We start from the raw sequence: 24,158 nt of genomic DNA on the forward strand, positions 1-24,158 counted from the left end.
AGGCACTTAAAGGCTGCCCAGGAATATTCCAAAAGCGTTTTGGACACAAGTCTAGCCTTCAAAACGCTTCCCTGAATCCGTTTCCAAGGAGTTCTCCCACTACTTAAAACCGGGTAAACCCATACGTCTGTCACCATGCCGCCAGCACTTGCGCTAGAGGAGCAGTATGAAGACCTCCTCAAGCGATTCCAGATTATGGGTAAGTCGGCCATGCTCTGAGAAGCGGTGCGTCGTTTTTTCCTACAGAGCCGTAGGTCAGTCTGTGCTCATAGAAAATCCTGATGTGTTCGCGGTTATATGCCTGTCTCCCCCATGAACCTGGATGAGCGTCAGCAGCTGACCCAGAGTTTAAAGTTTCACCGATGATTCTATTTACACTTGCCCTTAGCCTATCGCCCTAACCCGCAGAATCCAAAATAGATGAAGCCCCTCTGGGATTGGGGCCAAAATGTGGCGTTGCGCCTCCTTTTCTTGTCGTTTAGAAGTACAAAAGATAGGAAACGGAACGCCGCTTGCGAGGTCATCTAGGGAAACAGCAGCACAGAGCATGCATACCAACGTAGTACAGTGTGTCTGAAAAGTATCGGCTGAACGGGAAACTGCACCCAGCGAGCTCGGCAGTTCATAAACACTGCGACGCTGGATCGTGTAGCTTGTGCAGTTATGGCTGGAAAAGGTGGGAGTTCTGTTTTTATGTTCCCTGCAATGACTTTCCACACAAAGCGGCTTTTCATCGCAATGAGTGTACCACCTCTGAGGCCACATGTTACTGAAGGTAGCAAGAGTAAGTGGAGTAGAAGCGGGCCGTGCATCTGGTTTTCGTGGAAGTTCAGGTGGCACAAAAGGGATCTCTCGTCTCAGCGGTTTTCCCCAAGCCATGGAGAATTTCTGTCACGCATATGATCTACTGTTGGTCGATTGCCTCCGCGCTCTCATTTCTTTGTTCCACCGTCACTTTCGTTGTCTCGCTATAAAGATTATATACATACCTGATGTACATTCGCTTGACACTAGTTCCTGTTTGTCGCACTTCTTCTATCGTACTCGTGAGTGTACCCCTTTTTCCCTGGCTGATCAGACGCTGAGAGGAAAACGACGTATGAGGCAGCGCACCACGCAATCAGATACAACCAGGGTCTTATGAAGCAGCTGAAAGACCAGAACCTTCAGATCAGGAATCAGCTTAAAGTGCTGAAAAAGAATAAAATCCTGACAGCGCCGGAACACTTGCAAAAAAAGGTACGCAGAGACTTCAGTTCCCCCATGGTGACCGCAGCACATAGAGTAGCCTCAGTTCACAAAAGCCATCAAAATATTCGAGTCAAGTTGTGACAATTCTGCTACCAGAATCTGACCAGCTGAGCAGCTGTCGTCTGTGTTTGAGCTGTGATACAAGCACAAGACACTAGGGTGTGTATCGAATTCGACTGCAGGGTTTATGCTTCTCTCATGTGGCATAGCGACGAATTCGATCTTCTGCATCTGCGTAGACGACGTTTGAGCTTCCGGCATGTCTAATGACCCGGAGATATGGCAGAGCAAAACCACTGGTCGGACTTAGTTTATCGCGGTTGTAGTGCTGATGGCTTTTGTATGGTCTTATTTGCAGATGGACGAAGTTTCGAAACTGCGCCTCCAGCTCGACCAAATGAAAAACCACAACGTGGGACAACGGCGGACTCTGGCCTCTTTGCAGGACAAGCTGCGAGGTAATCAAACAAGGACCAGGCTAACTAAAGATAGGTTATATTGTCCATTCTTATGTTTGAGATACTGTGAGGGTATGCCGTATGCGGCGCAGCGCATCCTCGGTGGAAAACAGCATCATTTATTCCTGGAGCATGTGTATTCCTGGTCAGCTAGCAGAAACCTATGGCATGTCTTGATCCGCAAGCATATGAACAAAACAGACGCAAGCACAGGTGGAAGCAACACGCGTGATTCTGCTTGTGGAATCGGCATCAGCTATTGCAAGCGTGGCAAACGAACCTAGACCTGAGCCGGCCAAAGCGGATGCTCTCTCGTGCTTCCGGTTCGATGCATGACATATGAATTGAGGAGCCCCTGGTTCATTATTTCCAGAGGCGGACCGTTGCATGCCGGATCTGGCCCCGACAGTGTAGCATTGTTTGTATTTTTTGCTTGCGTGGTCACCCCTACGGATGCATTAAACGGAGCACAGCACACCCAGCACCCAGCACGGGCCAACGCGGAAAACCTGCTGGTCCTACAATAAAGGATCCGCCGAACTTCAAGAAGGGAAACATTGCAGACAGCCAGACGGCGTTCCGAAGAGTCCGAAACTGTTTTACCCCCCCCCCCCCCTTGCATTACAAGCAACTGTTGGCTGCTTCCTTGCTTCTGTCTTTCCATAGAACTCGAGATCGCCGCTGAGCGTCCAAATACAGAGGCATCTCCTGAACTGAAGCAAATCCGGGTTATCGAGAACCGTTTGGATCAGGTGATACTTTCGGCCCGCGTCTCGTATGAAGCAAAAGCACGAGCGAACTGGGTTCTCGGTTTCAATTTCCCTTCAACCGTTTCCTCTACATTCGTTGCCCTCTGACACCTAGGCTTTCCCCGTGACGCGAACTCCCAACCTCGTGTGTAATTTCTGCGTGTGGGAGGCTTTGCTGTTGGCGTTATTATTCCTCTCCCAGGAGATCATGCAAGCATCCAGGAAAAGCAGGTGGCCGCCATTACATTAGGGACACTTCCCTTTTGCGCAGCGGTGTGGCTGGGGTTAGAAACGAATTGCTTGTGTACAGAATTTCTTGACGCATGCCATGTATGCTTCGTTTGCTTCAGGCGATGATCAAACTGAATGAGGCGCAGTCCATCAGGTCGACGTACGAGCAGATAGTCACGCGACTCAAGGACGAGCGTCTGGGCCTCGATCAACACCTTGCTCAGCTCGAAAAGACATTGAAGGTATGGGTGATACAAGCGATTAAGTTGAAACAGAACGTCTCTGGCAAAAAGGTGAGGTGCCTGGTGCTTGAGAAGCACGTGACAGAAAACACAGGAACCGGGAGAACGTGGCGTGGCTGTCTTTTCCGTGAAAGAGCAATGTTAGTACTAACTCACATACGCACTGGAAGAGCTTCCGACGGTGTGGCAATGAAGGAACGTGTGTGACGCAAGCGAATGGAGAAATTGGGGATTGACCACCAATGCAATGGATGCTTCCTGTGTTTGTTTGCCGTCACATTACTCCTCGTTCAAGAGAAATAGAAACATCCCCCCGGCCTCCGCACACATTTCGTTCGATATCTGTCATTGTGCGCTGCGGCACAGGAGAAAGACAACGATTACGAGGAACTCCTCGCTCTGTCGCATGATGCCACCCACGCGAGTGAGCTCGCACAGGTCAGTGACCTTTTCTCCCGTAAGGCCTCTAATGGCGTGAGAACCCGCCGCCCATGCAGACGCATCCCCAGAGCCAGTCTGATCCGATGCAGGATACCACTCCCGGATGCACAGATTTTCTCCCGTGTTTTCTTTCAATTCCGGCCATCAGGCTGAGTTGCACAGGGTCTCCCAGGCTATTGAGCAAGAGAGAGCGAACAGGGAACAAGAAGTGGAAGAGAAGAGAGCTCTGGTGCAGGCATGTGTGACAGCAAACCAAAAGTAAGAAAGCGTCCAGTTTAGTTCCCATATTGATGTCTTATTGTCCTTCAGTTTCACGGAAGGCATATAGCCGTTTAATATTTCTTCTTCCCCGTTTTGTAGAGCCACCTTCCCGCAAGAGACGCCTTTGCCCAAAATGACCAGTATATCCCGCTTCCAATTAAATATCCTTCGTTACACCTGTAACTTGTCTTTGAAAATATGCCGTCTCTAAGGTTTGCACTTCCTATCTCTTAATTGAGATGCGCGATTTTTTAGGGGTTCTGCGGATGGACCGTCGTGCTCGACGGGAATTCTCTCCGGCTTCAGTACAGTAGGCAGGCGTCCATTAGTCCGAATCATGTGCTCATGTGACCTATCCGTCTTCCAAAAGGCTTTCACGTTGTGTCATGTTGACTGAGATTCTCGTGGAATGCCTCTGACACAACATGCTGTATCGTAGGACAGAACGCTACGCGAAAAAGCTCTGCACTCTGCCCGTGTGTTTGCTGACGTGTGATGCAGGATAGCCGAAGAAGCTGTTACGACGAAACAGAAGGTCGAAGAAGATCGGATGAAGAGTAAGAGGAAATGAAACAACCGGATCCTCCTTAATTCTATAGCAGTGCTTTCACTGTACGCATCGATTCCTTGTGATTCATGTGCATTGTTTCTTATTTACGTCGCTCGGGGCCCGTGTGGAAAAGCGCTGTTACGTGGGTAGACCACAGTACTCTTCTCTGCCAGCAGATGGATGGCACACTGCAAACGAAGTGATCCACCATGCGCCTTGAAGCTCCACCTTCTGCGAAGAGTTCTTTCTCGCCCTCGAAAGTCCATCTCGATCTTCCTGGTGTGCTGACAATCACCTCGGAGCCAGTGAAGGTTACCCGTTACTTGTTTTTACACTGCCCATCGCCGCAAATTATAAATGGATCGATATTGCATTCAGGCAACCTTTCGGGAGAGAGAAATGCCTTTTGCCGTTTGACGTGGTACTGGAGCGTTGAAGGATCCATCGTGAATATGCAGATTCTAGGCGACTGACAATTGTTGTCTTCCTGATAAGCCATGGCTCAGGTGCACGAGTCGAACCCCACTGAGGGGGACGGCTGCCCAACGCTCGAGGATTACGAGAACGTTTTTCGCCGAATCAAGCAAGCAACGGGCGTTTCGGATGTCAACGAAGTGATCCAGAAGTTTCTGATGCAGGAAGAAACAAGAGAAAATTTGGTGTCTCTAGCCAAAGAAGTGAGCACATCTGGGTTTCTTGCAGCTGACCGATGCCATGCGATCGTCACCACCCTCGAACCACGACTCCAGCATCCTGCAGAATATCCAAATCAACTCCATGAGAATGTTTCGGCACGGCTTCTAATCTGTGCTGTCTTTCTGCCACAGACCACCACATTCTCCCGACCAAAATAATTATCTGTCTTGTTTTCCTGTCTTTCAGCATCAGGAGAAGATTCAGGCGCTACAGGAGAAGCGAATACGGACGCAGGCAGTAGTGAGGAATTCTAGCAGTGGATCTATCTCTAGGAGCCACCATAGGTCCTCCTCTTATTCAGTTGACAGATCTGCTTACGCGGAAATGCAACGCTTCCATTACCACGCCCCGTCCATGTACCAAACCCATAGCTGTTTCCATTCCAGCACAGGAACGCTGCCAAGGGTACACCGTGTTGCCGATGAACTCCGCTTGGGTAACGAAATCCTCTAAAACTATCGCTGCCGTCCCTTGCGGCAGGCAGCGGACCCGTCGGGGAAAGGGAATGGCTAACGAGTTGGCTATGAATCATTTCAACTGTAAGGAGAGTGGCTAATCGACGCTTTTCCAGTAAACCGACCTGCGCTCTTCTTGTGTGCATGTGTTTATGAGACGAGAGAGGGCGTAAGAGCTCCTGTGCTTGTCGGTGACCCGAGACACCTGACACGTTGAAGTCAAAGGACATCCGTAAATAAAAAAAAGCCTGCTACGACAAAGAAGATTAAAACGAAACGCCAAAGATAACTGTGAACCTGAAAGGTTGCTATCCCGCTTGTGGCCGTCAGCTGGAGGAGATGAAGCTTTCATCAGTTACAAAACAAAGCAAGTGGCCCGTCGTGGATGACTTGGAGATCTCCGCTTCTCAAGCAAATGCCAGGCATGAGAGAGCTCGCTCGAAGTACGAGAAGAATTGTCAGCTGCTTGTGGAACTTCAAGCCGGCGTGGAGCATCTTTATGAGAAACTGATGTCCACCACACAGACCAATGTGAGTCTTCTCCGGCATGAAACTCTCCGACATTATATGAAACGGCAGTTCTTTCTTTCACTCCCCGTACCTTCTGTACCCCCCAATGTCCTCCCTTTCACACCATGAAGTTCCGGCGCAAAGGCCTTTAAACAAAAGGGAAAACTCTTACCGTATTCTGCTCAAGGCCACACGGGGTTCCCAGCCAAAGTGGCGCATCTATGGGCAAATCTTCCCAATTTGTTGAGCAGTCGGGAATGCAGCACACAGCCCTGCGGATGGCAGACAGAGAGAGTCAATCTGGCAACAGTTGGAGAGCTCACTGGACGAAACGTCTAGCCATATGAGTGAATCCAAATGCCAATGCGCCGTGGGTGAAAAACCGTTTTTCTCCGGGGATGTTTCTGTCTCTTGCAGCCTCAACTCCGTCGCGAGGCGTCAGCAGTTCAGCCGAGCGTAGAGTGGATGGTGCAAGCCTCGCTCCAGAAGCTAGATTATCTCGTTAAACGGACAAAAGAAGTGAGTCTAGTGAAGACGTCCCATCTGTATCATAGAACTGGGGGAGGCAAAACCCTGTGAAGCCGGGAACAGGTGTCGATGCTCGTGGAAGGTAATTTGTGCAAGCAGGCACAAGAGGGAATTGGGGGTCAGTGGCGGTTCACGTACAACACAGCGCCATAACGATGAAATCACGTAACGTCAGAGTTGTTGAGTCGAAGAGGACGATAATCGCGCGGTGTCAGACTTGACATTCCAGAGAGGAAAAGATCCCACATTCCCATAATGTACACTAGATACCCGGTTACATTGCCCCATTGCCGGGAAACCGCCCACATGTTGTCCACTTCATTTCACTTACCCTCTTAATCGGCCCGTTTTCTCTGTTTTTCCTCCTGTTCTCCCATATCGGCTAGACACGCCCCTACGTGGTTCTTCAATAAACATCCCGACGTTGTACGAACTGTCGAGAGTATGCGAATTTACTCGCCACCGTAAAAATACGATATAGCATGGTTATGCCGAAGATTGAGAACTGAGGAGACACGCGTACGTTTGAAGCGAGTGCACCTGTCGGATGGACAGCGAAGAGTGCTGTTCGCCGCGTTTTCGGCGCCTTACCACTCTGCCGTTGATAATTTGCACTTGTGTTACCCGCACACAACATAGTTGCGTGTTTCCGCGTGGTTTTACCGTTCGTCATTAGGGTTTGAAGCGAGAACAGCAGCGTCTGCAAGAAGAGACAGAGAAACAGGCGGAGCAAGCGGCGGATCACGCTCGACAGGTCGACAGCCTTCTGTCTCCTGGACCAGTGCCGCTGGAGAAATCCAGCGCATGTCACGAGCCCGAAGCAACTCCTGGAAACGACGACCGCTCTCCTTCGGACTCCAGCATCCCCCAGATGGCTGAAGATGCTTGTGTCTGCCCGGTCTTCGATTATCTGCCACCGGCCTCTCCAGGCAGAGAAACTGGACTCGCGCGTAAGCGTACCATGGAGGAATCTGAGAAGTTCGAGTCCCCCTCGGAAACTCAGAGAGAGGCAAACGGCCAGTCGACAGTCCTCGCACACATCTCAGAAGTGCCCAGCTCTTCCGATGTCTCGTCTGGGCACGTAGCCGACTCCCCAGAGAGGTTCGACGGTCAGCAGACCAATGAGGCACAAAATGGATTGCGCGACGAGATGGGAGGCACCACAGAGGAGATCCAACGAGACGTAAATACAAGCGCCTTCGCTCCGTCCTTCCCCATCCGGGAAGAAGACGAAGGCAAACTGCTGTCGGACAAAGAAACTCTTGGAGACACGGAGTGGCAAGAACTTTCGGCAAAGCACGAAGACTGCAGCGAGCTCGAGGCCAGCACAGAAAAAGAGAACACCAGGGGTGACCGTGAGGACTTGCAGCGCAGAGATGACTCCTTTCGGCCGCATGGTGAAACCGGTATACAATCGGACCATGAAAGGGACAACTGGTGTCTGGGACACACTCCCGCTCCCGACCGAGCATCTCCGGTTCCAGCGGGTTTTGCCTTCTTCCCCTCCGAAGAAGCAGGCGCGATGCAACAGCCCAGCAGAGTCGAAAATCATGCAGCCCAACACACGTTTGAGCCTCGGCTGAACGAGGCACGGCCAGTCACAGATGGTGGCAAAATTGACGGGATTGAGAACGGTTCTGAAGAGGAGGCAATTGCAGGCGAGCACAACAGAGTGGCAGAAGAGCGGACCGAACCCGGTAGGCTTCCTGCGGAAGGGGTGCCCACAGAGGAAGTGCCAAGCCAAAGCAATGTCTCTTCAACGCCACCGGAAGAGAAGTGCGCAGAGGCACCTCGAGGTCCCGCGACACCTGAAAGCGACGACCCCCTCGGCTCAGAAACACCCTCTGGTCCACAAGGATCTGAAATCAACGTCGCCGAAGGGGACGACGGCGAAGCACTCGGTGCGTGTGTACCAGAGCAACCCGAACCAAATGGAGTAGGGGTGGCGGTCGTGTCTCCAGCTGAGCAAAGCCTCGCTCCCGAGTTACCTTCTGCTCAAACGGCGCAGTTGACGGCACGTGAAGCCGAGATGGTAGAGTCGCCATTAGGCGTTACGCTCGCCGTTGAACCCGCACGGAACCGAGAATCAGAGGGTAGGGACGCAGGCCATGCAGCTCGCGAAAGCGACAGCGACTCCGGAGGCTCCCCAGAGCCGCACCCGCAAGGGACAGGAAGGGCAGCTGAAGATGTCTGCAAGGAGGAACGTGCAGAAACCCACAGCATTCCGACGGGTGCCTCGCTGTCCCGCTTGTCCCGTCCTGCATTTTCGTCAAGCGATCCAGGCGCAGATGACCAGGATTCCTCTCAGCCGAAAGACCTGGGGCTCGATCTCGATTCACGCGCGAAACCCGCAGAACAGGAGAGCGCCGCTGACCTTGCTCTCGAGAGGTCAGACCGAACGCCCGAAAGTCGTGCAGGAAGGGCTGTCCCTGCCGAAGACACGCAGCTGGGCCCCTCCAACTCCGATCAACAGACGCCTGAGCCAGTTGGGAGCAGTGCAGAAAAGACTGTGCAGGAGCAGTCTTCACAGGAAAACGTCGGAGAGCCGGAAGAAACGTTGGCGTCTCTGCCTTTACAAGAGGCGCCCGAGACGGGATCGTCATCGCCTCCGAGAGCGACAGCCAGGCCAGTTGACGGAGAAGCAGCCGACGATGACGGGCGAGCAGTGCGTATCGCAGTGTCTCTCTGCGTTGCTTCCAGTTCAAAAGGAGCAGTAGGCGAGGGCGGGAACCACTGCGGCGACGAGGAGATAGACGCCGGCGAATCAGGACATCGAGCTGAGCACGTGCATTCTACTGTTAAGGCGGCCCTGGCGGAATCGACGGGCCAGGGCCCACCCTCTGGAGGTTCCGGTGATCCTACGTTCGGTGAAGCGCCCGGCAACTTGGATTCCCAAAGTGGCGGCGTGCTGGATGCTGAAGCGCAGCAGTTGAGCGCCACTTCGGGGCCCATAACTTTGTCTGCTGAAGTAGGGGGAGCACACGGAAACACTGAGAAATGTGGCGGAGACGGCAAGGTAGAAGGCCTTGATGAGGGCTGTTCAGGCTCACTGCCAGGCGAGAACGGTAGTTTGGAAACGCCTGAGGCAGACCGAGATCCGGCCACAGGGGGAAGTCCTGAACGAACTGCAGATGTAGACGCCACTGTCGAGCCGCAGGACTTGCTGCACAACAGACAAGCGAATGATCCGGGATCAACCGAATCAGAGGCTGTAGACGTAGTGTCGGAGGCCTCGGCTGAAACTTGTTGAATGAGTTTTGAGGAACGGGAGTGGCAGAAAAAGGGTCTACATACCTCTAAGTCCGGCGCCTCTAGTTCGGTGGTGTCGCCAGGACAGCGGTAGTGCACTCGGAGATTTCTGCAAGAAGCTGTTACCTCAGCGAAAGCTGGTGCCCAGGTTCCACACATGCTCCCTTATTCATCCAAGCCTGCCGCACAAGTCTGCGACACGAATAATGTCTCCTCAAAATTCGGAACCACGCACTGAACGAGCGCTGGGCTTGTTGGATATGACGCTTACCCCGAAGCCATATAGTTGTTGAAAAAGACGGAAGCATGGGGTGGCTGAACCTCACAATGTGGTTTCTAAGAGACGTCATGGTACACAGTGTGCGCGCCAAACGTTATGGTTACGAGAGTAAAATACGGCGAAGGTCCCAAATCGAGGTAGAACACAGCAGTTTCTTTGGAAGGAATTCTTCACGTGCAAATATTATTTTTTGACTGGCCCAGTATTCGAACGAGGAGAACAGGATTGCCATGGGCATGTTGGTCGCAAAGTAACTGAAATTATCCTACCTTTCGACGCGAATGGTGCTTCGGGGTTCTGACACATCATTCACAACTCGAGAGGCACTTCCCAAAACCACAGCTTCGTAATCTCAATGGTTCGCGATAGAACCGTAACACAGTGACATTTACACAGTTCAACCCGGTTTTATTTAACTCAGTTAATTGGTGTTAGGTCTCGTCACGGGTCACACGTCTCAATGACAGCGTGCCCCTTCGAAAACAGGTTGAAGGATTTGACACAGTTTCTTAGTCCTCTATGACGAAAAAAGGCAAAGTAGTCAAGGGACCCTACACGACTGGCAGGGAGTTCTTCTAGCGGCCGGGAAGATCACCCAGCTGAACAGTTAAGGCACTAATGCCATCCCTTTCGTATTACGGAATATTCCACGAGCCTCCCGAGAACCGTCGTGGAAGCATGGCCTAAACAGAACAATGAGCTTTGCTACACGAGACGGCGCGACGCAAACAGCTGTTACAAGCAGGATGTGAGTACTTGCCTTGGATCCCCGTCACCAAACGTGCAGTGACGCTTTAAATGGTGGCAAGTGTGACATCGTGCCTTGCAAAATTAGCATTCGCCTCGCCAGAGAAGAATTGCGACGACTCAACTCCTTGAAATACTGTTGCGCTCTCTTTCAGCACGCCCAGTAGTGTTGGATACCAGTTCTACAAGCTGTGTCGGTTGCGCCGAGGCTGAAAGTTACCGCGTCGTTTCATTTCTCCTCTAAACGCGTTTCTTCTCGCTGGTGATCGCCGCATTCTAACTCAACCGGGTAGCCTTCACAGGCGCGTCTGTATAGCGACCAGACTACATATATGGCGGGAAAGGATATTGCAGGGAACATCCCGTTGCACGCAGAGATCCTGCCACGAAAGCTTGCTTCTGACGGGTGCCTGCATCCTCCTCTCGTGAAGGGCGAGTGAAACCAACAATGACTTCTAGAATCCAGCGGGGTCGCCGCCCTCCGAGTCTGGGAAAAGTTCAGAGACACTCCGGTCGCACTTGACAGACTCGCCCCCAGCCTTCACTACAGATGCGCCATGGCGTCAGATAGCGCTATTCACAGCGTGAACAAAAGACCAAAAATCCCGACTACTTCAAGGCCGTGTTTCTAAAACCCAACCTGTTTTGGTTTTTCTGAGAAAGAGCAATTAGAAAATGCACCGCTTCACCCGTCAGCGCCGTCTCCCGGGCGTGTCTCCTCCCAGGGCACCTTTTCGCACACGCTGTGCAGACTGCATGTGCGTTTGACCGCCCGAAAATCCGAGCCATTCACGATATGATCTGAGAGGCCAGCTCGTGTTTGTTTTCGAGGGTGATCTGCGCGACTTTTCTGGTCATACACCGAGGTCCCGTCTTCTCATAGAGTCGCATCAAAAGCGTCCTCTCGTACGCAAGCCGCTTTGCCCCCGCGCAAGGTCGCTTGCAAGACGTGTGAGGGAGAGAAATGGGCTTTCTCATTCTCTGGGATGTTGAGGCAGGAAACCAGCAAAAAGCGCCGACATCTCCGACTGTTTTTGTCTCAAGAGTTTTCCCGAGCTTTCCGTTCTGTGTCCTCCGTCGACAATCCCCCCACTGCTCGGAGGACCGGCCTCGTTCCTCCTCTCGACTCAACCGTGCCTGTGCCTCCGTGTTTTCTACCCGCCGCAGTACGATTCCATGCAATTCTCTTTTTACACAGTGGATCTGCCTCGCCTCTTCCACAGCATTGTCTTTTCCGTTTCCTGTCTTCGTCTCGGACCGGGCCGCCGCAGGCTTCTGCCGTGACGATGCTACTGCCCTCCAGCGAGAACAAGGTCCACAGCTGCTGCACGTGAACACCGCACCTGTTTGTTCGCTTGCTAGCATGAGTCTCCCCATCGAAGTGTGAACCGCAACACATGTCTACGTGGAAAAGAGCCCATGGCAAAGTCCGTGGTTGCCGGTCTCCCATCGCGCCCCTGGGGCCAGCGTCGTCGCATGGCACTCCACCGCGGTGCTGGTGGCGCCACCATTGGGAGATTCCTTTTGGATGTAGACAGGCGCTGTCCCTTCTGCGAGTCCCTTCTTGCGGTCTGTGCCTCTTCCCGCATGCTCTTTGCTTGTTCTCCCCTCCACAGTGCACCTGTATCTGCCCACGTCTCTTCTCACGGGTCTGAAGGAATTCCCGTTCTCACCGAGCAAAGGGCCGTCCCAGACACACGTACCTATCCTGGTCCAATCGGAAATCGCCCCACGCAGAGGCGCACGACTTTCCCTTCTCGCGCTCCGCCCACTTTGCTCCCTGGACCCAGCCCGGGGCGTCCTGCAGACTTCCCAATGCAAACGCGTGGTTCTTTCGGCGCAGCTTCTCGATCGCCCGCTCCTCCCAGAAGCTGTTTCGAGGGGCTCACGGGGACCGCTCCTGCAACTCCCGCTCGCCCCCCCTTCTCCTTTTCTGGATTCCAAATTCGCTCCAAATGCGACGTCGCTGCGTTGCCGCCCTGGAAGCGATGGCTGCCGAAACACCGAGCCCGTTTGGGCCACATGGCTGCCACAGAGGGGAGCGAAGGGGGGGAATCCTCGGCCACTGTCGCGCCGGCGGCGGACATTCGGGGACTTCTTCTTCTTGCAAATGCTTCTCTCGTTCACAGGATTCAAAGCCTTCAGCGCAGCGGCCAGCTGCATCTCCGGAGATTGCCGGAGGTCCAGGCGCAACTCGAGGGGGGAAGGAAAAAGCACGCGGCGGGACCAGCACGGAACCTCGCGCCCCTCCAAGAGAGCTTGAAAGACGGCGACGGCACTGGCTGGGCGGCGCCTGACGAGCGACCGAGACAGCGCCTGACTCGCCGGAGCGGAGAGGTTCGAGGAGGCAACACACCGACGGTCACGAAGACTGAGGCGAGGTATCTTCACGAGACCGACGAGAGGGAAGCGTCTGCAGACGGACAGGCAGAAGGCGTAGTTCCCCACTCGTTAACTTCGTCTCCTGCGCCTACTTCTGCGTCGCCCTCTCCTTCTCCTTTCTTTGTAGTCCTTCGTCCAGGCAGGCCGGGTGGTGCCGAGACGCGCCACTCGCCGGTCCTCTTGCCAAACTTCCGTTCCCTTCTACAAGCTGCCTGCGTTCCAGCTTCTCTTTCGTCTCCCTCTGAGTCTCCACGGTATCCCTCGGCTGCGGGAGCAGTTCTCGTTGCGGGGCACTTGGCGGAGTATATCACAGAGGTTGTCCCCTTTCTTCCGGAGCTGGCGGCGTCGAGTAGGTCTTCTGTCAGTGACGATGAAGAAGGGGCTGTCGCCGCAAGTGTCCTGCGGGCGCTGTTGATTCAAGCGTCTGCCTTCCTCGGCCACTCGCCGTCGAGCTTCCACGCGCTGTCGGTCCTCATGGCCTTTTCCGCGCTCAGTCCGGCCCTCCCCTTTGAGTGTCAGCAAATGCCGTACCTTCTGGAGCAGGCACGGCATCAAAAACAACTACGAAAGCTCCAACCCGTCATCTCCCACCCGTCGGCGAAACGCCTGTTCGCCGAGCTCCTCCGCATTTGCTGCGACGCAAGACAGTCGGACCAAGTCGCCGCTCCTGCGGGCCCGGAGCGAGACGGAGAAGAGGCCGAAACGAACCGTCTGGCGCCTCCACAGCCCAACCAGAGCGGTCTCGCTCGGACGCTTTCGGCTTCTGAAGCCTTTTCCGTGTCGCCGGAGGCTCTGCGCCTTCCTCCGATAGACGACTCTGCCGTTCTTCCGCTGCTCGAGGCCTACTGGCGCTTGGAACTCCGCCGGCCTGATATCCTCACATCGCTCTTGAACTGTGTGGCTTTCGAACACCTTTGGATCGACGAGAGACAACTCGTGCGTCTCTGTTCGTGCCTCGCTTTCTACGAACGCCCGGGTCTTGATGCGGCGGTCGCTCTGGCGGCTCACCGGAACAAGACTCGTGAGGCGAGTCTGCGTGGCCCGCTGGGGAAAGCTGAGCGTGACGCCGTGTCCAGCGCGGCGGCTCTCAAAGGGGACACCACACTCTATGGAAACTTGGACGGAACGCAAGAGCAGCTGAGGGGCTACCTTGCCGCAGCAGTTCTTCGAATATTCGATTTGGCGGGGGTTCGGTTAGCGGAACGCTTCTCTTTCTTTTCGGACGATGATATCGGGGACCTCTGTCGAGCTCTGGTGCGGCTGAAGCGCAATCACGACAAGCTGCGTGAGCGTCAAGCGCGTCAGGGACCGGGGGATGGACGCGCGTTGCTCCAGCGAGAAAACGGAAAAGAAAGCGGGAAGCAGGAGCACGGCAGAGGAAACCGCAGAGACTCGTGGGACGCCGGTCGCAGACAAGCAAGCAAGGCCGGCCCTGTCGCGCATCTGCACGACTCCCCGTGCCTCCCGCAGTTGGAACCCTTCACAGTGTATTTCAACGTCTGGAAGAGGCCCCTGGGGATGGCGCTCCAACGCTGCCTGCCTTTGACACTCCACGACTTTCGTTACTGGAATCTGATTGATGTGGGGGAGATGCTCGCCGAGTTCCAGACTCGCGAAAAGGACTGCGTTGGAGGCGGACTAGCAAGCTGTGAGCGATCCGACATCGCTCTGGCCGCCGGGTCCCAGTCGGGAGACTTGCCGGAAGTGCCGGGGCGGTTCGGCTACGTCGCTGCGGCGTACCCGGAGGAGTTTCGAGAGCCGCAAGGAGAAATGGAGAGTGAAGACCTCGCTCAGCGAATCGCGAGCGAGGTTTGGAAGTTCTCCATCATGATGCGCTTCGGATACACTGGAAAGGCTTTGATGGTGAGCACCACCGACATGAGTGGTACCGAATGGTGGCCGTGAAATCCGTTATCGCCGCCAGTCCGAACGGGACGCGTCGAGTGGTTAGAGAAGGCAGTTTCGCAGCCACGGATTGGATGATACTTGGCCACAGAGCTCCTTTTCTGCGCGTTGGTGCGTCGTGGGCGAACCGCTCTCCCTGTAGCACTCCGTACGACTACCCGGGAGCTCGCCTCTGTTTGCCTATCTGCTTTTTGAAGGTGGGAAGCAGGCGGGAACTGCCTTGGTTTCCCAGTGTCCGCGTAGACCTTGCGAAGCTCTCAGTTCAGCTGGCAAGAGGAGCAGAGCTCCTCCAGGGGGGCTACGTCTCGGCGGTCATGTGTCGGAGGTGCGTCTCTTTAACGCATGTGTGCGCCTTCTCGTGCAGTAGGGTTGCAGCTGATTCTGTGTCTCTGGAACGTGCCTGGCAGGTTCTGCATAAGCTGGACGTTGGCGATCCCCGTACGCAAAAGAGTCTTCTGCGCCATGTGACGAAACTCTTCGGTTTCAGTTGGGCGGGGAACTTCTTTGCAGAACTCACTGTGGCAGCAGCAACTGCGGCCTATAAGGGTAAGGATACGAGGTTGATAACCGACGAGCAGAGGCGAGGACTCCCTCCTGGCATGCGGCCTTTCGACATGTCAGCGCCAGTGCAACTCGAGGCGCTGACGCCTCGATTAAACCGCCGCTGCGCCCAAAAGGCCGCGCGGGAACTCAGATCCGCCCCACGGGTGTAACACGCACAGCATACCGTCAACCCCAAACCGGGCTGGCCGGGGCTCGCTCGCTCTGGCAGTCCCAGATGTGCCATCCGTGGAGAGTTGGTCGCCATGTGTTTCTTCCTGGTGCGCTGCGCAAACGACCGCGTATGAACGAACTGCACGTGATCGTGACAGAGAGTGCCGTGACGTTTCGGAATGGCCACGCAACCCAGATGGAATGGGTGCCTCGGCATTTGTGCGCGGATTCTCCTTTGCCGCAGCTGGGCTTCCCGTGGAGCGTCAGAAGAAAGGAGTCCACGTTGCAGGTTGGCGGCTCTACAACAACCTGGCGCTTTACCTTCTCCGGCCGATAGGCGTCGCTGACGCGCCGCTCATGGAGAGTCACTTAAATTCTGCAGGAGACGATGTTAGTGGCGAGCCGATTAGCGCAGCGGCGGAGGCCGAGGAAGAGGTTGTGGAGGAGAGCGAAGCCGATGCCTTGAATTTGGAAGACGAGGAAGAAGCTCAAGGAAGTACGCGGAACGGAGTCTCGGTCGGGGCGCGGTATGAATCACGACCCGGCGCTCCCGCGAGAAGAAAGCGGCGGATGCGACGGCTCATCGACACAGTGTCCTCCCCGCTCCTCTGCTGTGAGATTGCCGCAGCGTTTGCGCGCCTTGGCGTGACGCAAGCATCCTTGCTGCATGCAATCGTGGAAAGAGCCGAGATAGAAGGACGCGGATGGATGCATCTGCAGCATCTTATTTCCCTAGCGCGGTAGGATTACCGGGGAAAGAATGGGAAAGACGCTATGCACTCTCCGGGATGCAGTTGCCACATGTGAAACCTTGAGAGCTACGCCAGTGAAACATGCTTCACGGGCATTAAGCGATTTTTGCAGATAGGCGTTTTATCATAGGCACATGGAACCGTGTAGCCCTAAACGGTGTGAAGAGAAATCTGCCCTCCTGGCTCTGCATGAGTGGGGGGGGAAACGAATCGTTTAACGATCACGTAGTCAGGAGTCGAGGACGGTCGAGCTTTGCGTGTCCGTGGGTTTCAGTATAAAGCTGCGGGGGGGGGGGGGGCTGTCGCACGGTGCGCGCTGCAAGTCGCTCGCTGAGTAAGGACGCGATTCACGTTTCGCCGGCTTCTCAGTAGAAATGGGCGACACTTCGGGTTGAATCGAAGCTCGGGCACATATAGGGCTGCTCACTGCCGGAGACACCGTGTGGAAAAGGAAGTTGAATTCATTTGCTGTTCCGGGTATACCTCAAAGGTTGGTTCCCACCCCGAGACGTGAACGTGGACCCTTCTCCTCACTGTGCCGTACCTGTTATTTGCCTGTTTCAGAGACATGCAGGAGGTGTCCGTACACTCAGAACGTCTGCTGGCTATGCTGCTGGACGCAGAGCGCCAAAAGGTCGAGCTACCCACTTGCAGTCCGGCGGCTCTGGCTCTCCTGCCTCTTCTCCTTGGCCGCATTCGCGGATGCCGACCAGTCCACATGCCAACTCTGTTGCGTCTGCATAAGCTTCTCCTGGACGAAACGTAAGTTCTGACAGACACCCGTTGCGTGCTAACGTGAGCTATCCCTGCTGGGCTGTAGCGGCTACACGGCCGTGTGTGCATCCTTGGGTATGTGCGCGGTTCAGTTGGGTCGCTGGAGGAGACGCATTGCATCAAGCAGAGCTGTACTCGAGAGTTTACGCAGAGCGGTGGAGGGTTGGGTCGGCCGGCGAGGCCTGACGAAGGGTCTACGAGGTTGTGCGGCTGGTCCTCGGCAACTACGGAGAAACTGTGGAGCTATTCTTCATGTTGTGGTAAATGGTGAACCCGAATACGTACGGGGTGGAGCAGGGACGACGTTACAGCGAGAAGCATTGGAGTGTGACATCACGTCCCCCGTCTCCGCAGATACCTCACATCGGCCTCTAACCACGCTGTTCATTGCAGCAGGCTGCACTTTTGTCGAAGGCTCCTTCCGTGTGTCCACAAAAGAAATACAGTATCTACGGTGTTCTATATTCTCCCGAGTCCCTTTTCTTCCCTTTGTCATGTCGTTTCTGACAGCAATCCTTTGCAGACGGCGCCTGACTTCTTCAGTGACAAGGATGTCGATTGGCACAAAACACTACAGGCGGCGGCTCAGTACATCGCTGCGGGCGACCGTGCGAACAGACCTAGTGAGGAGAGACCAGAAGAACGGGACCTCGGAGAGAACAAAGCGGTGGATTGCGAGGGTTCGCCTCCGCCCCAAACGGCCCTTCGGTCGCCGGCTGAGGTGCGTGGCGGTTTGAGTTCTTCAACACATGACTCGCGCACCGCCTGCTCCGGCTCTTCCTATGTGTCAGCCTGCTTTGTTTCTGCCGTGTCGCCTCTTCCGGCGCATTTTTCGGGTGAGAGCAAAACGGTTTTTGTACAGGGGGAAAAAGATGGAACAGCGGCAGCGGCGGAAGCTACCCGTGCAGCGCGTCGGAGGAATAACGTGGAAGCCTTGGTGGCAGATCCTATGTCGACAGTGGAGGAGAGAACAGGGGACGGAGGCAGTTGTCACGGTCGCCTGTCACCAAGAACTCTCTCGGAGCGTGGCAGGAGCGCACACGCGTCTCCCGATGCACGAACTTCGACAGCAGGTGTCTACGCGACCGCAAAGCAACACGAGAGGTGGAACATCTGCGCAGACGGTTCCATTCATTCTTCTGCATCGTTGTTTGAAACGGCTTCGATGCACAGCCCTCCCCCTGACTCTCACACAGAGCACGTCGACCCAGCAGCTGCGACGTCAGTGAAACACAGCGGAGACTCGAGAACGGCAGAGGCCACTCAGCTTCCGGAAGAAGGCAGACGACAGCTGACGCCGTCCGTTCTTCGTTTGGCTTTATTCTCCGTAGACGATCTGGTCGTGCTGTTGCGAGGACTGGAGCTTGCGCGATGCTGCAGCAGACCGTTGGCCACCCAGGCGCTGCGCGTTCTGGAGCGGAGAAAATCGGAAGTCACCGCCGGGCATCTTCCTGCTCTTCTCAGCGGCCTTGCCACCGTAGGCGGAGGTGGGGAGCATCCCCTTTTGGCGGCGCGAGGTCGTCCAGAGTCGGTTTCTATGGAGCAGGGCGCAAAGTCCAGACCTGAACTCGACGCAGGGAGAAGCCAGGGGTCGACACCTGCGTCCAGCATTCTGGAAGATCTTATCGAAACGGTAAGTGCACGCGGCGATCGGCCGGTTGGGTTCCGCCTGGCACCTGTCGCAATTGTCTGTGTCGTGTTTAGGTTCTCATGGGCCAGTAGCACCGCATGCCGTCTACAGCTCACACAGGCGAACGTCCGGATGACGAGGGGGGGGCTTTCATCCCGTGAAGTTCGCAGTTTTTACGTGTGGTCTGAAGCTGTGAGTAGCCGAGAATGGGCGTTATGGGAAAGGGACGCACTAGGAGGTCTCGGGTTGCAGTTTTGCACCGTGCACTGAATATCTGAAGTTGCATCTCGCCACGCCCCGGCACAAACGACTAGGCATCACAGTCTGGCCACGCCAGAAAGGGTCACGTCTCGTGCACGGAACCAGTTGTCCAGCAATCCGAACAGATATGGCGCTGGATGCCGAAGGCTTCACACTCATGTTTTCTGTTCTTTGCGGTCCCTTGCCTCTGGTCGAAGCACATTGGAGCTCTGAGCGACGAAGAGATCCCAACTTGCATCTGGGCAGCGTATGCTCTGGGCATCCCTGCGATTTCGTCTTCGCTCCGAAATGGAGTTGACGAACACAGGGTTAGCGCTGCGTCCAGCAGCAATGGTGAACACCGAGTGGACGCGGAGCGCCGACCTCGCGCGGGTGCGCTTGTGAAGCTTGTTCGTCGATTCCTCGGAGCATCGTTAAATGCGTCAGGCCCCCTCTTGCACTTGCTTCAGGTAAGGACAGTCCAAAGTGGCGGCTGGTCCCTCTATTCGAATCCTCAGAGCCCAAGACGCGTGGGTGGACGTTTCTGCAACTGTTTTGTATATTCCCTATGGATGTGAGGGTAAGGCGGAAGGCGCTGTTGAGGATGTTAAGTTCCTCTTGTCGTGGTGTGCGTCTGTACGGTTGGGCTGTGTGCTACGTGTTGTGTCTTTTCACCAGGTGGTGGGCGTGTGCTTTCGCCTAGATGCATTAAGGAACCCACATCTGCAGCAGCCGGAAGAACTTGGGCGTTTCGCCGAGCTTGTTGAGGGGAGTCCAATGATTCTGTCAGCAGGGAATCTAAGCGGTGCGAGTTCGTGTACAAGTTTTTCCGCGAGATATCTTGTGGCTCGGTCCGCACTCGCAAGTGCTGGGAGCCGCGAGATCGATGGGCGTCCAATAAGCGAACAGTTCCATGGGGCTGGTATACCAGGAGCGGCCGGTGGAGGGCGCAGACAAGGTGACGATGCAGGAGACTCCGCTGAGTCCTCCGCCACTTCTCTATCCGAGGCTACAAGGCTGCGAGCCCTAGCAACCCGAAAAGCGGCGACGGCGGCTCTAGAGGAAAAAGGAGTAAGCGGGTTTTTTCCTGAATACGACATTCATAGAATCTTTGGGGGACTTTTGCTCGTGGCTCTGCGTGCCTTCGCGTGATATGAAGGAGCGCCTAACTTTGAACAATTTTTGGTTCGTATTGTGTTTTATGTTCAGCTCGTATGCACCCACGATCTGCCTGTCTTCCCCTTCACCGTGGATATGGCGTTTAATCGGCCCCTTCTTCGCAGTGGAGCGCGAAACGCTGGAGACAATCAAAGGATCGAGAGGGAAGGAGTCACATTTGGTGGGGCACCGCGGTGGACACGGGACATGGTCAACTGCGAAGCCCACACGCACCCTCAGGAATCCCGAGCCGACGTGCGAGAAAATGGGAATCTCGCGTATCTCGCAAGACCACCAACTCGAAAAGAGGGAGACAGTGAATTCGAAGCCCCTGCACTTTTCACGGCGCCTTTTCCTAGATCGGCGCTCTCGCCTCCCAAACCAGTTTGGTCCCACACCTGGCGAGTCCCAGATGCAGGGTTTCAAGCACCCAGTGCAGCGACAGGACGGGCCGAGCATGTGTACCCCTGGTCTCCGACACGGGGATCCCCGGAGATTTGCTCAGGCAGTCGAGAATCCCCATTGGGGGCCGACATGGGCGATGTGAGCTCTGTCGCTGTTTTTGTCGTTGGCAGCCGTAGGTCACTTTGTCTCATTGATTTAAACCTCCTCCCGGCCGGTCAGATTGAAAGAGAAGTCCCTCCCCCACATGATGGCTCAAACACAAAGCCTCCTCAATATTGCCAAGGAGAGGACGCCTCGTTCACGCGCTGGGAACTTGATTTAGGCAACCAGTCAGCAGAGAGAGACGCTGTACTGCCAGCAACTCGTTCGGGGGTGGGATCACGCGAGCAGACGCTGGTGGAGAGCGAAGGAAAGGCGGTGACCAAGGAACTTAACAAACGAGTGACATTCGTTTCGAAGAGCGAACTGGAGCATTCAGGTTGGCGATTTGGGCCATATGAGCAGCTTCGGTAAGTTGGTCGACAAAGAAATGAAGTTCACGGGATAGTGGCTTATATGATGCCAGCGCTGCATGGGCACTGTGAGCGTAGAGCACGAGAAGCATGTACCAGCATTGGACTTGTAACCAGGGTCCCCCACATTCACATGTCCAGTCAGAGCGCCTCAACTCTATAAGGTTCTTGCTGGGAGGAGGGAGGGTCTGCGAGCTGTTCAGATTGTACACAGACGGACGGAGTGTCGCCCCAGCGTCACTGTGTAGTGCCGACGCTCTATTACCGCTTCTCCTAATTGGAGTCTGTGTTGACGGCTTCATGTCCCGTGGGACGTGCGGCAGGTTTTTTCTCGGAACTCCTCAACAACGTCCTAATGGGAACTCAGAGCCACTGTCCTTTTTGTCAAGTCACCCGTGCGGAACTAAACGTCTTTTGTTTCTTGTTAACTTGTCATCACTCCTGCTTCGGCATGTCGTATCGCTGGTGTGTACCCTTTTCTTTTCTGCAGCGACCGTGTTTTGAAGGACCTAGGCTGGCAGGTTTTCTATGTGTCTGCCGGATAGGAAGGGCGGTCGAACTTTCTGTCGCGCATCCTCGAAGCACCATAAATTAAGGTACCCCTTCCTGACGTACGCTTACGTCTCAGGTGGCAATCATTTAGTGATATAAGAGAAAGGAAAAACTGGCCGCACACTAGGAGCTGTCAGGGGAATCAAAGAGAGGGCTGTCAGGGGGAACAGTTTCCCTTCGGCGTCATATGTCTCTGCATCGGACGACTCTGTTCCAGCATGCTGAAAGCCCCACTAGGTTCTTTTGTTCCCCAATCATGGCCCTGTTCCAGAAGCGGGCGCCAAAGGCGTGTTTGCTGTCATGTGACCGGCGATTCGTTGTTGCGAGCAGCAAATGCCATGTTGAGTGATCTTCGTCCTGTACAAGCAGAACGTTCACGGGTTTCTACTACTTTGACGCAGGTGTTCCAGTGCTAGTTTGTGCTGTCGGAAGCGGTTGTTCTTTTGGATAGTCAACTTCGCTTCTTGCTGGCCTCAAATCGTGGGGAATGGATGCCTCAAGTGCATCCACGAGCAGAGCTCGGTTTGCCGTGTCCTTTCGTTGTCAGACAGGACACGCAGTGTAACAGATGGATGCAAAGGTTTACGTCTGATCCCTTCGCGATCAGGTTTACGACGGGCCCTTTGGTTGCCTACCGTTGTCCAGTTTGTTTTCACAACTTGCCACCGAAAGAGTTCTACGAAAACGGGTGCTCTGTCTGATACGGATGATCCTTGAGGTAACGAAGGCAGCATACGATTCCATATCGGCTGAGATTCAAGGAGGGACGAACATAGCATGATGGCAAAGAATTACCGGGCACATGGAACGTTTTTTTGAGAATACCGGTGAGAGAGTTTTAGTGGATATCGCTATGGACCGGAAGCCTCGTATACAATGTTCGGCACTGCATCATCACAGTAGACACGCTGTGACATTTCTGTGGGAACACCACGCCACCAGCATACTTACATATGTGGAGGAATGTGCTCGGTTTTCATCTCAGATTCGGAGATGGTGGCCGCCTCATGTTACGAGGATCATGCGCACACCGAGAGCACAGAGCAAAACAGTCAACGCCACGAGTTGCAAAGCTTTAGTCTTCTACATGGCATGTCGGTGCCGACCCGCACTCTTGTTTTTTTCAGCCGCACAGGAGGTTGCTGTCAGACCAGTGGGAATCTTGGTAAACACTGTGTGTGGATGTCTACATCCGCGCGGCATTGCCGTCTTGCATTTTCTGCCCAGTCATGGGAGAATAAAATCCCCTCCCTTTTCAGTCGAATTGTCGTCCATCCCAACCAGCTAACTTCTGCACGAACTGGGAGCGGATCTGTGGCCAACAAAGGCTAGTAAGCTGCTGCCTTCAGTCGAGTCAGGGTGGTCATGGTGGGCCACTTGTGACCTGAGCGGGCCCGCCCGGGATAGGCGAGCCACTTGGTTTGGACTTAGCCTGAACAGCGCAATGCATTGCGGGAAGGTTCTGAATGCCCGTGTTTTTCTTCCTGGTTTGTGTAGCCTCCATGAGGCGGTCCCACACTGCAGAGACTGTGCGGTGGAAATGGAGCGATTGTTGGAGCAGCAGACATCTACCAAACAAATGTTCAAACAATCCCGGATAGCAAGGATTTACGTTAAAGTGGAAGGCTCGTCCTACGAAGAAGCTGACTCGACGTGAGGTAGATGGTTCCGTAGAGGGGCATCTGTTACAATATTTGTTTCCTTCCGTTTGCGAAGTGACGTCGCATTTACACAAGGACTCTCGTCCGTGATACCGCAGTCACACAACAGCAGTATCCTTGCTGTGATACAGGTCGCTCAGCTGCTTCCCCGAGCCGTCATCGATCGGGTTGCACTTGTGAACGCCGTCGTGCCAGTCAAACAGAAAGTGCTTCTGGTCCACTGAGAAAGTGTATTGCCGGCGACAGGTCGTCCCAGTGGTACATATATGAGTGAAGGTTTGCTGCCTGCATCTTCAAGGCCACCAAAAATAGCCAGATTGCTGTTTTCTTCCTGTCCCTTGACACATGCCCCACCTTCGGTCGAGCAGGTGTCGGGTGAGCGGCGGGTTTGCGTAGAGCCTCATCAAGCTGTTGATATGCGCTGCGCTGAATCATCTTGGCAGTGGAGAAAAGGGAAGGACATGCCAGCAAGGAAACCAGATTCGAGAACGCGGAGCTGCGGGTTCAGCTGCAGTCTCTCTGATTAACTTGGCTCTGTAGTCTGGACATGGCACTTCGGGTGAAACACATCCCTCACTGTCGAAGCAGCCCCAGAAAGCAGAGAGGCGAGCGGAGAGTTACTTGCGTGTTCTGCAATCGCTGTATCAGTTCCATTTCTTCTTTCTCTAACTTTGCAACAAGAGCCTCCGTCCGCGCTCTGATCATCTCTTCTTGCGCGACCCGTGCCTCATAGTTTTCCTGAGTTTTTTGCATTTTCCTGAGCTACACAGAAGCATCCAGCGATACGGGCGTAGATTGTTTCCGTCATGAGTTTTGCGACGCCTT

At 54.6% G+C, this 24,158-nt stretch overlaps 2 protein-coding genes across 2 annotated transcripts; both read left to right on the forward strand.

Annotated features, from left to right (window-relative positions):
• Positions 1-135: 135 nt before the first annotated feature.
• On the forward strand, positions 136-9,622 carry NCLIV_023690 (conserved hypothetical protein; the record flags this gene model as incomplete). The annotated part of the gene is made up of 12 exons (XM_003882564.1): positions 136-199; positions 1,079-1,239; positions 1,610-1,709; positions 2,376-2,461; positions 2,809-2,982; positions 3,298-3,369; positions 3,521-3,630; positions 4,135-4,190; positions 4,679-4,860; positions 5,665-5,865; positions 6,262-6,363; positions 7,049-9,622. 12 exons carry the CDS (start codon positions 136-138, stop codon positions 9,620-9,622), a joined length of 3,882 nt encoding a protein of 1,293 aa, XP_003882613.1.
• Positions 9,623-12,670: 3,048 nt separating this feature from the next.
• Positions 12,671-20,075, forward strand: NCLIV_023700 (conserved hypothetical protein; the record flags this gene model as incomplete). Its single annotated transcript, XM_003882565.1, has 8 exons — positions 12,671-14,893; positions 15,343-15,481; positions 15,894-16,389; positions 16,966-17,163; positions 17,686-18,011; positions 18,507-18,808; positions 19,264-19,515; positions 19,977-20,075. The coding sequence occupies 8 exons, from the start codon at positions 12,671-12,673 to the stop codon at positions 20,073-20,075; spliced, it is 4,035 nt and encodes a 1,344-aa protein (XP_003882614.1).
• Between the last annotated feature and the right edge of the window lie 4,083 nt (positions 20,076-24,158).

Source organism: Neospora caninum, chromosome VIIa (genome assembly GCF_000208865.1).
Source record: "Neospora caninum Liverpool complete genome, chromosome VIIa".
Classification (NCBI taxonomy): Eukaryota; Apicomplexa; class Conoidasida; order Eucoccidiorida; family Sarcocystidae; genus Neospora; species Neospora caninum.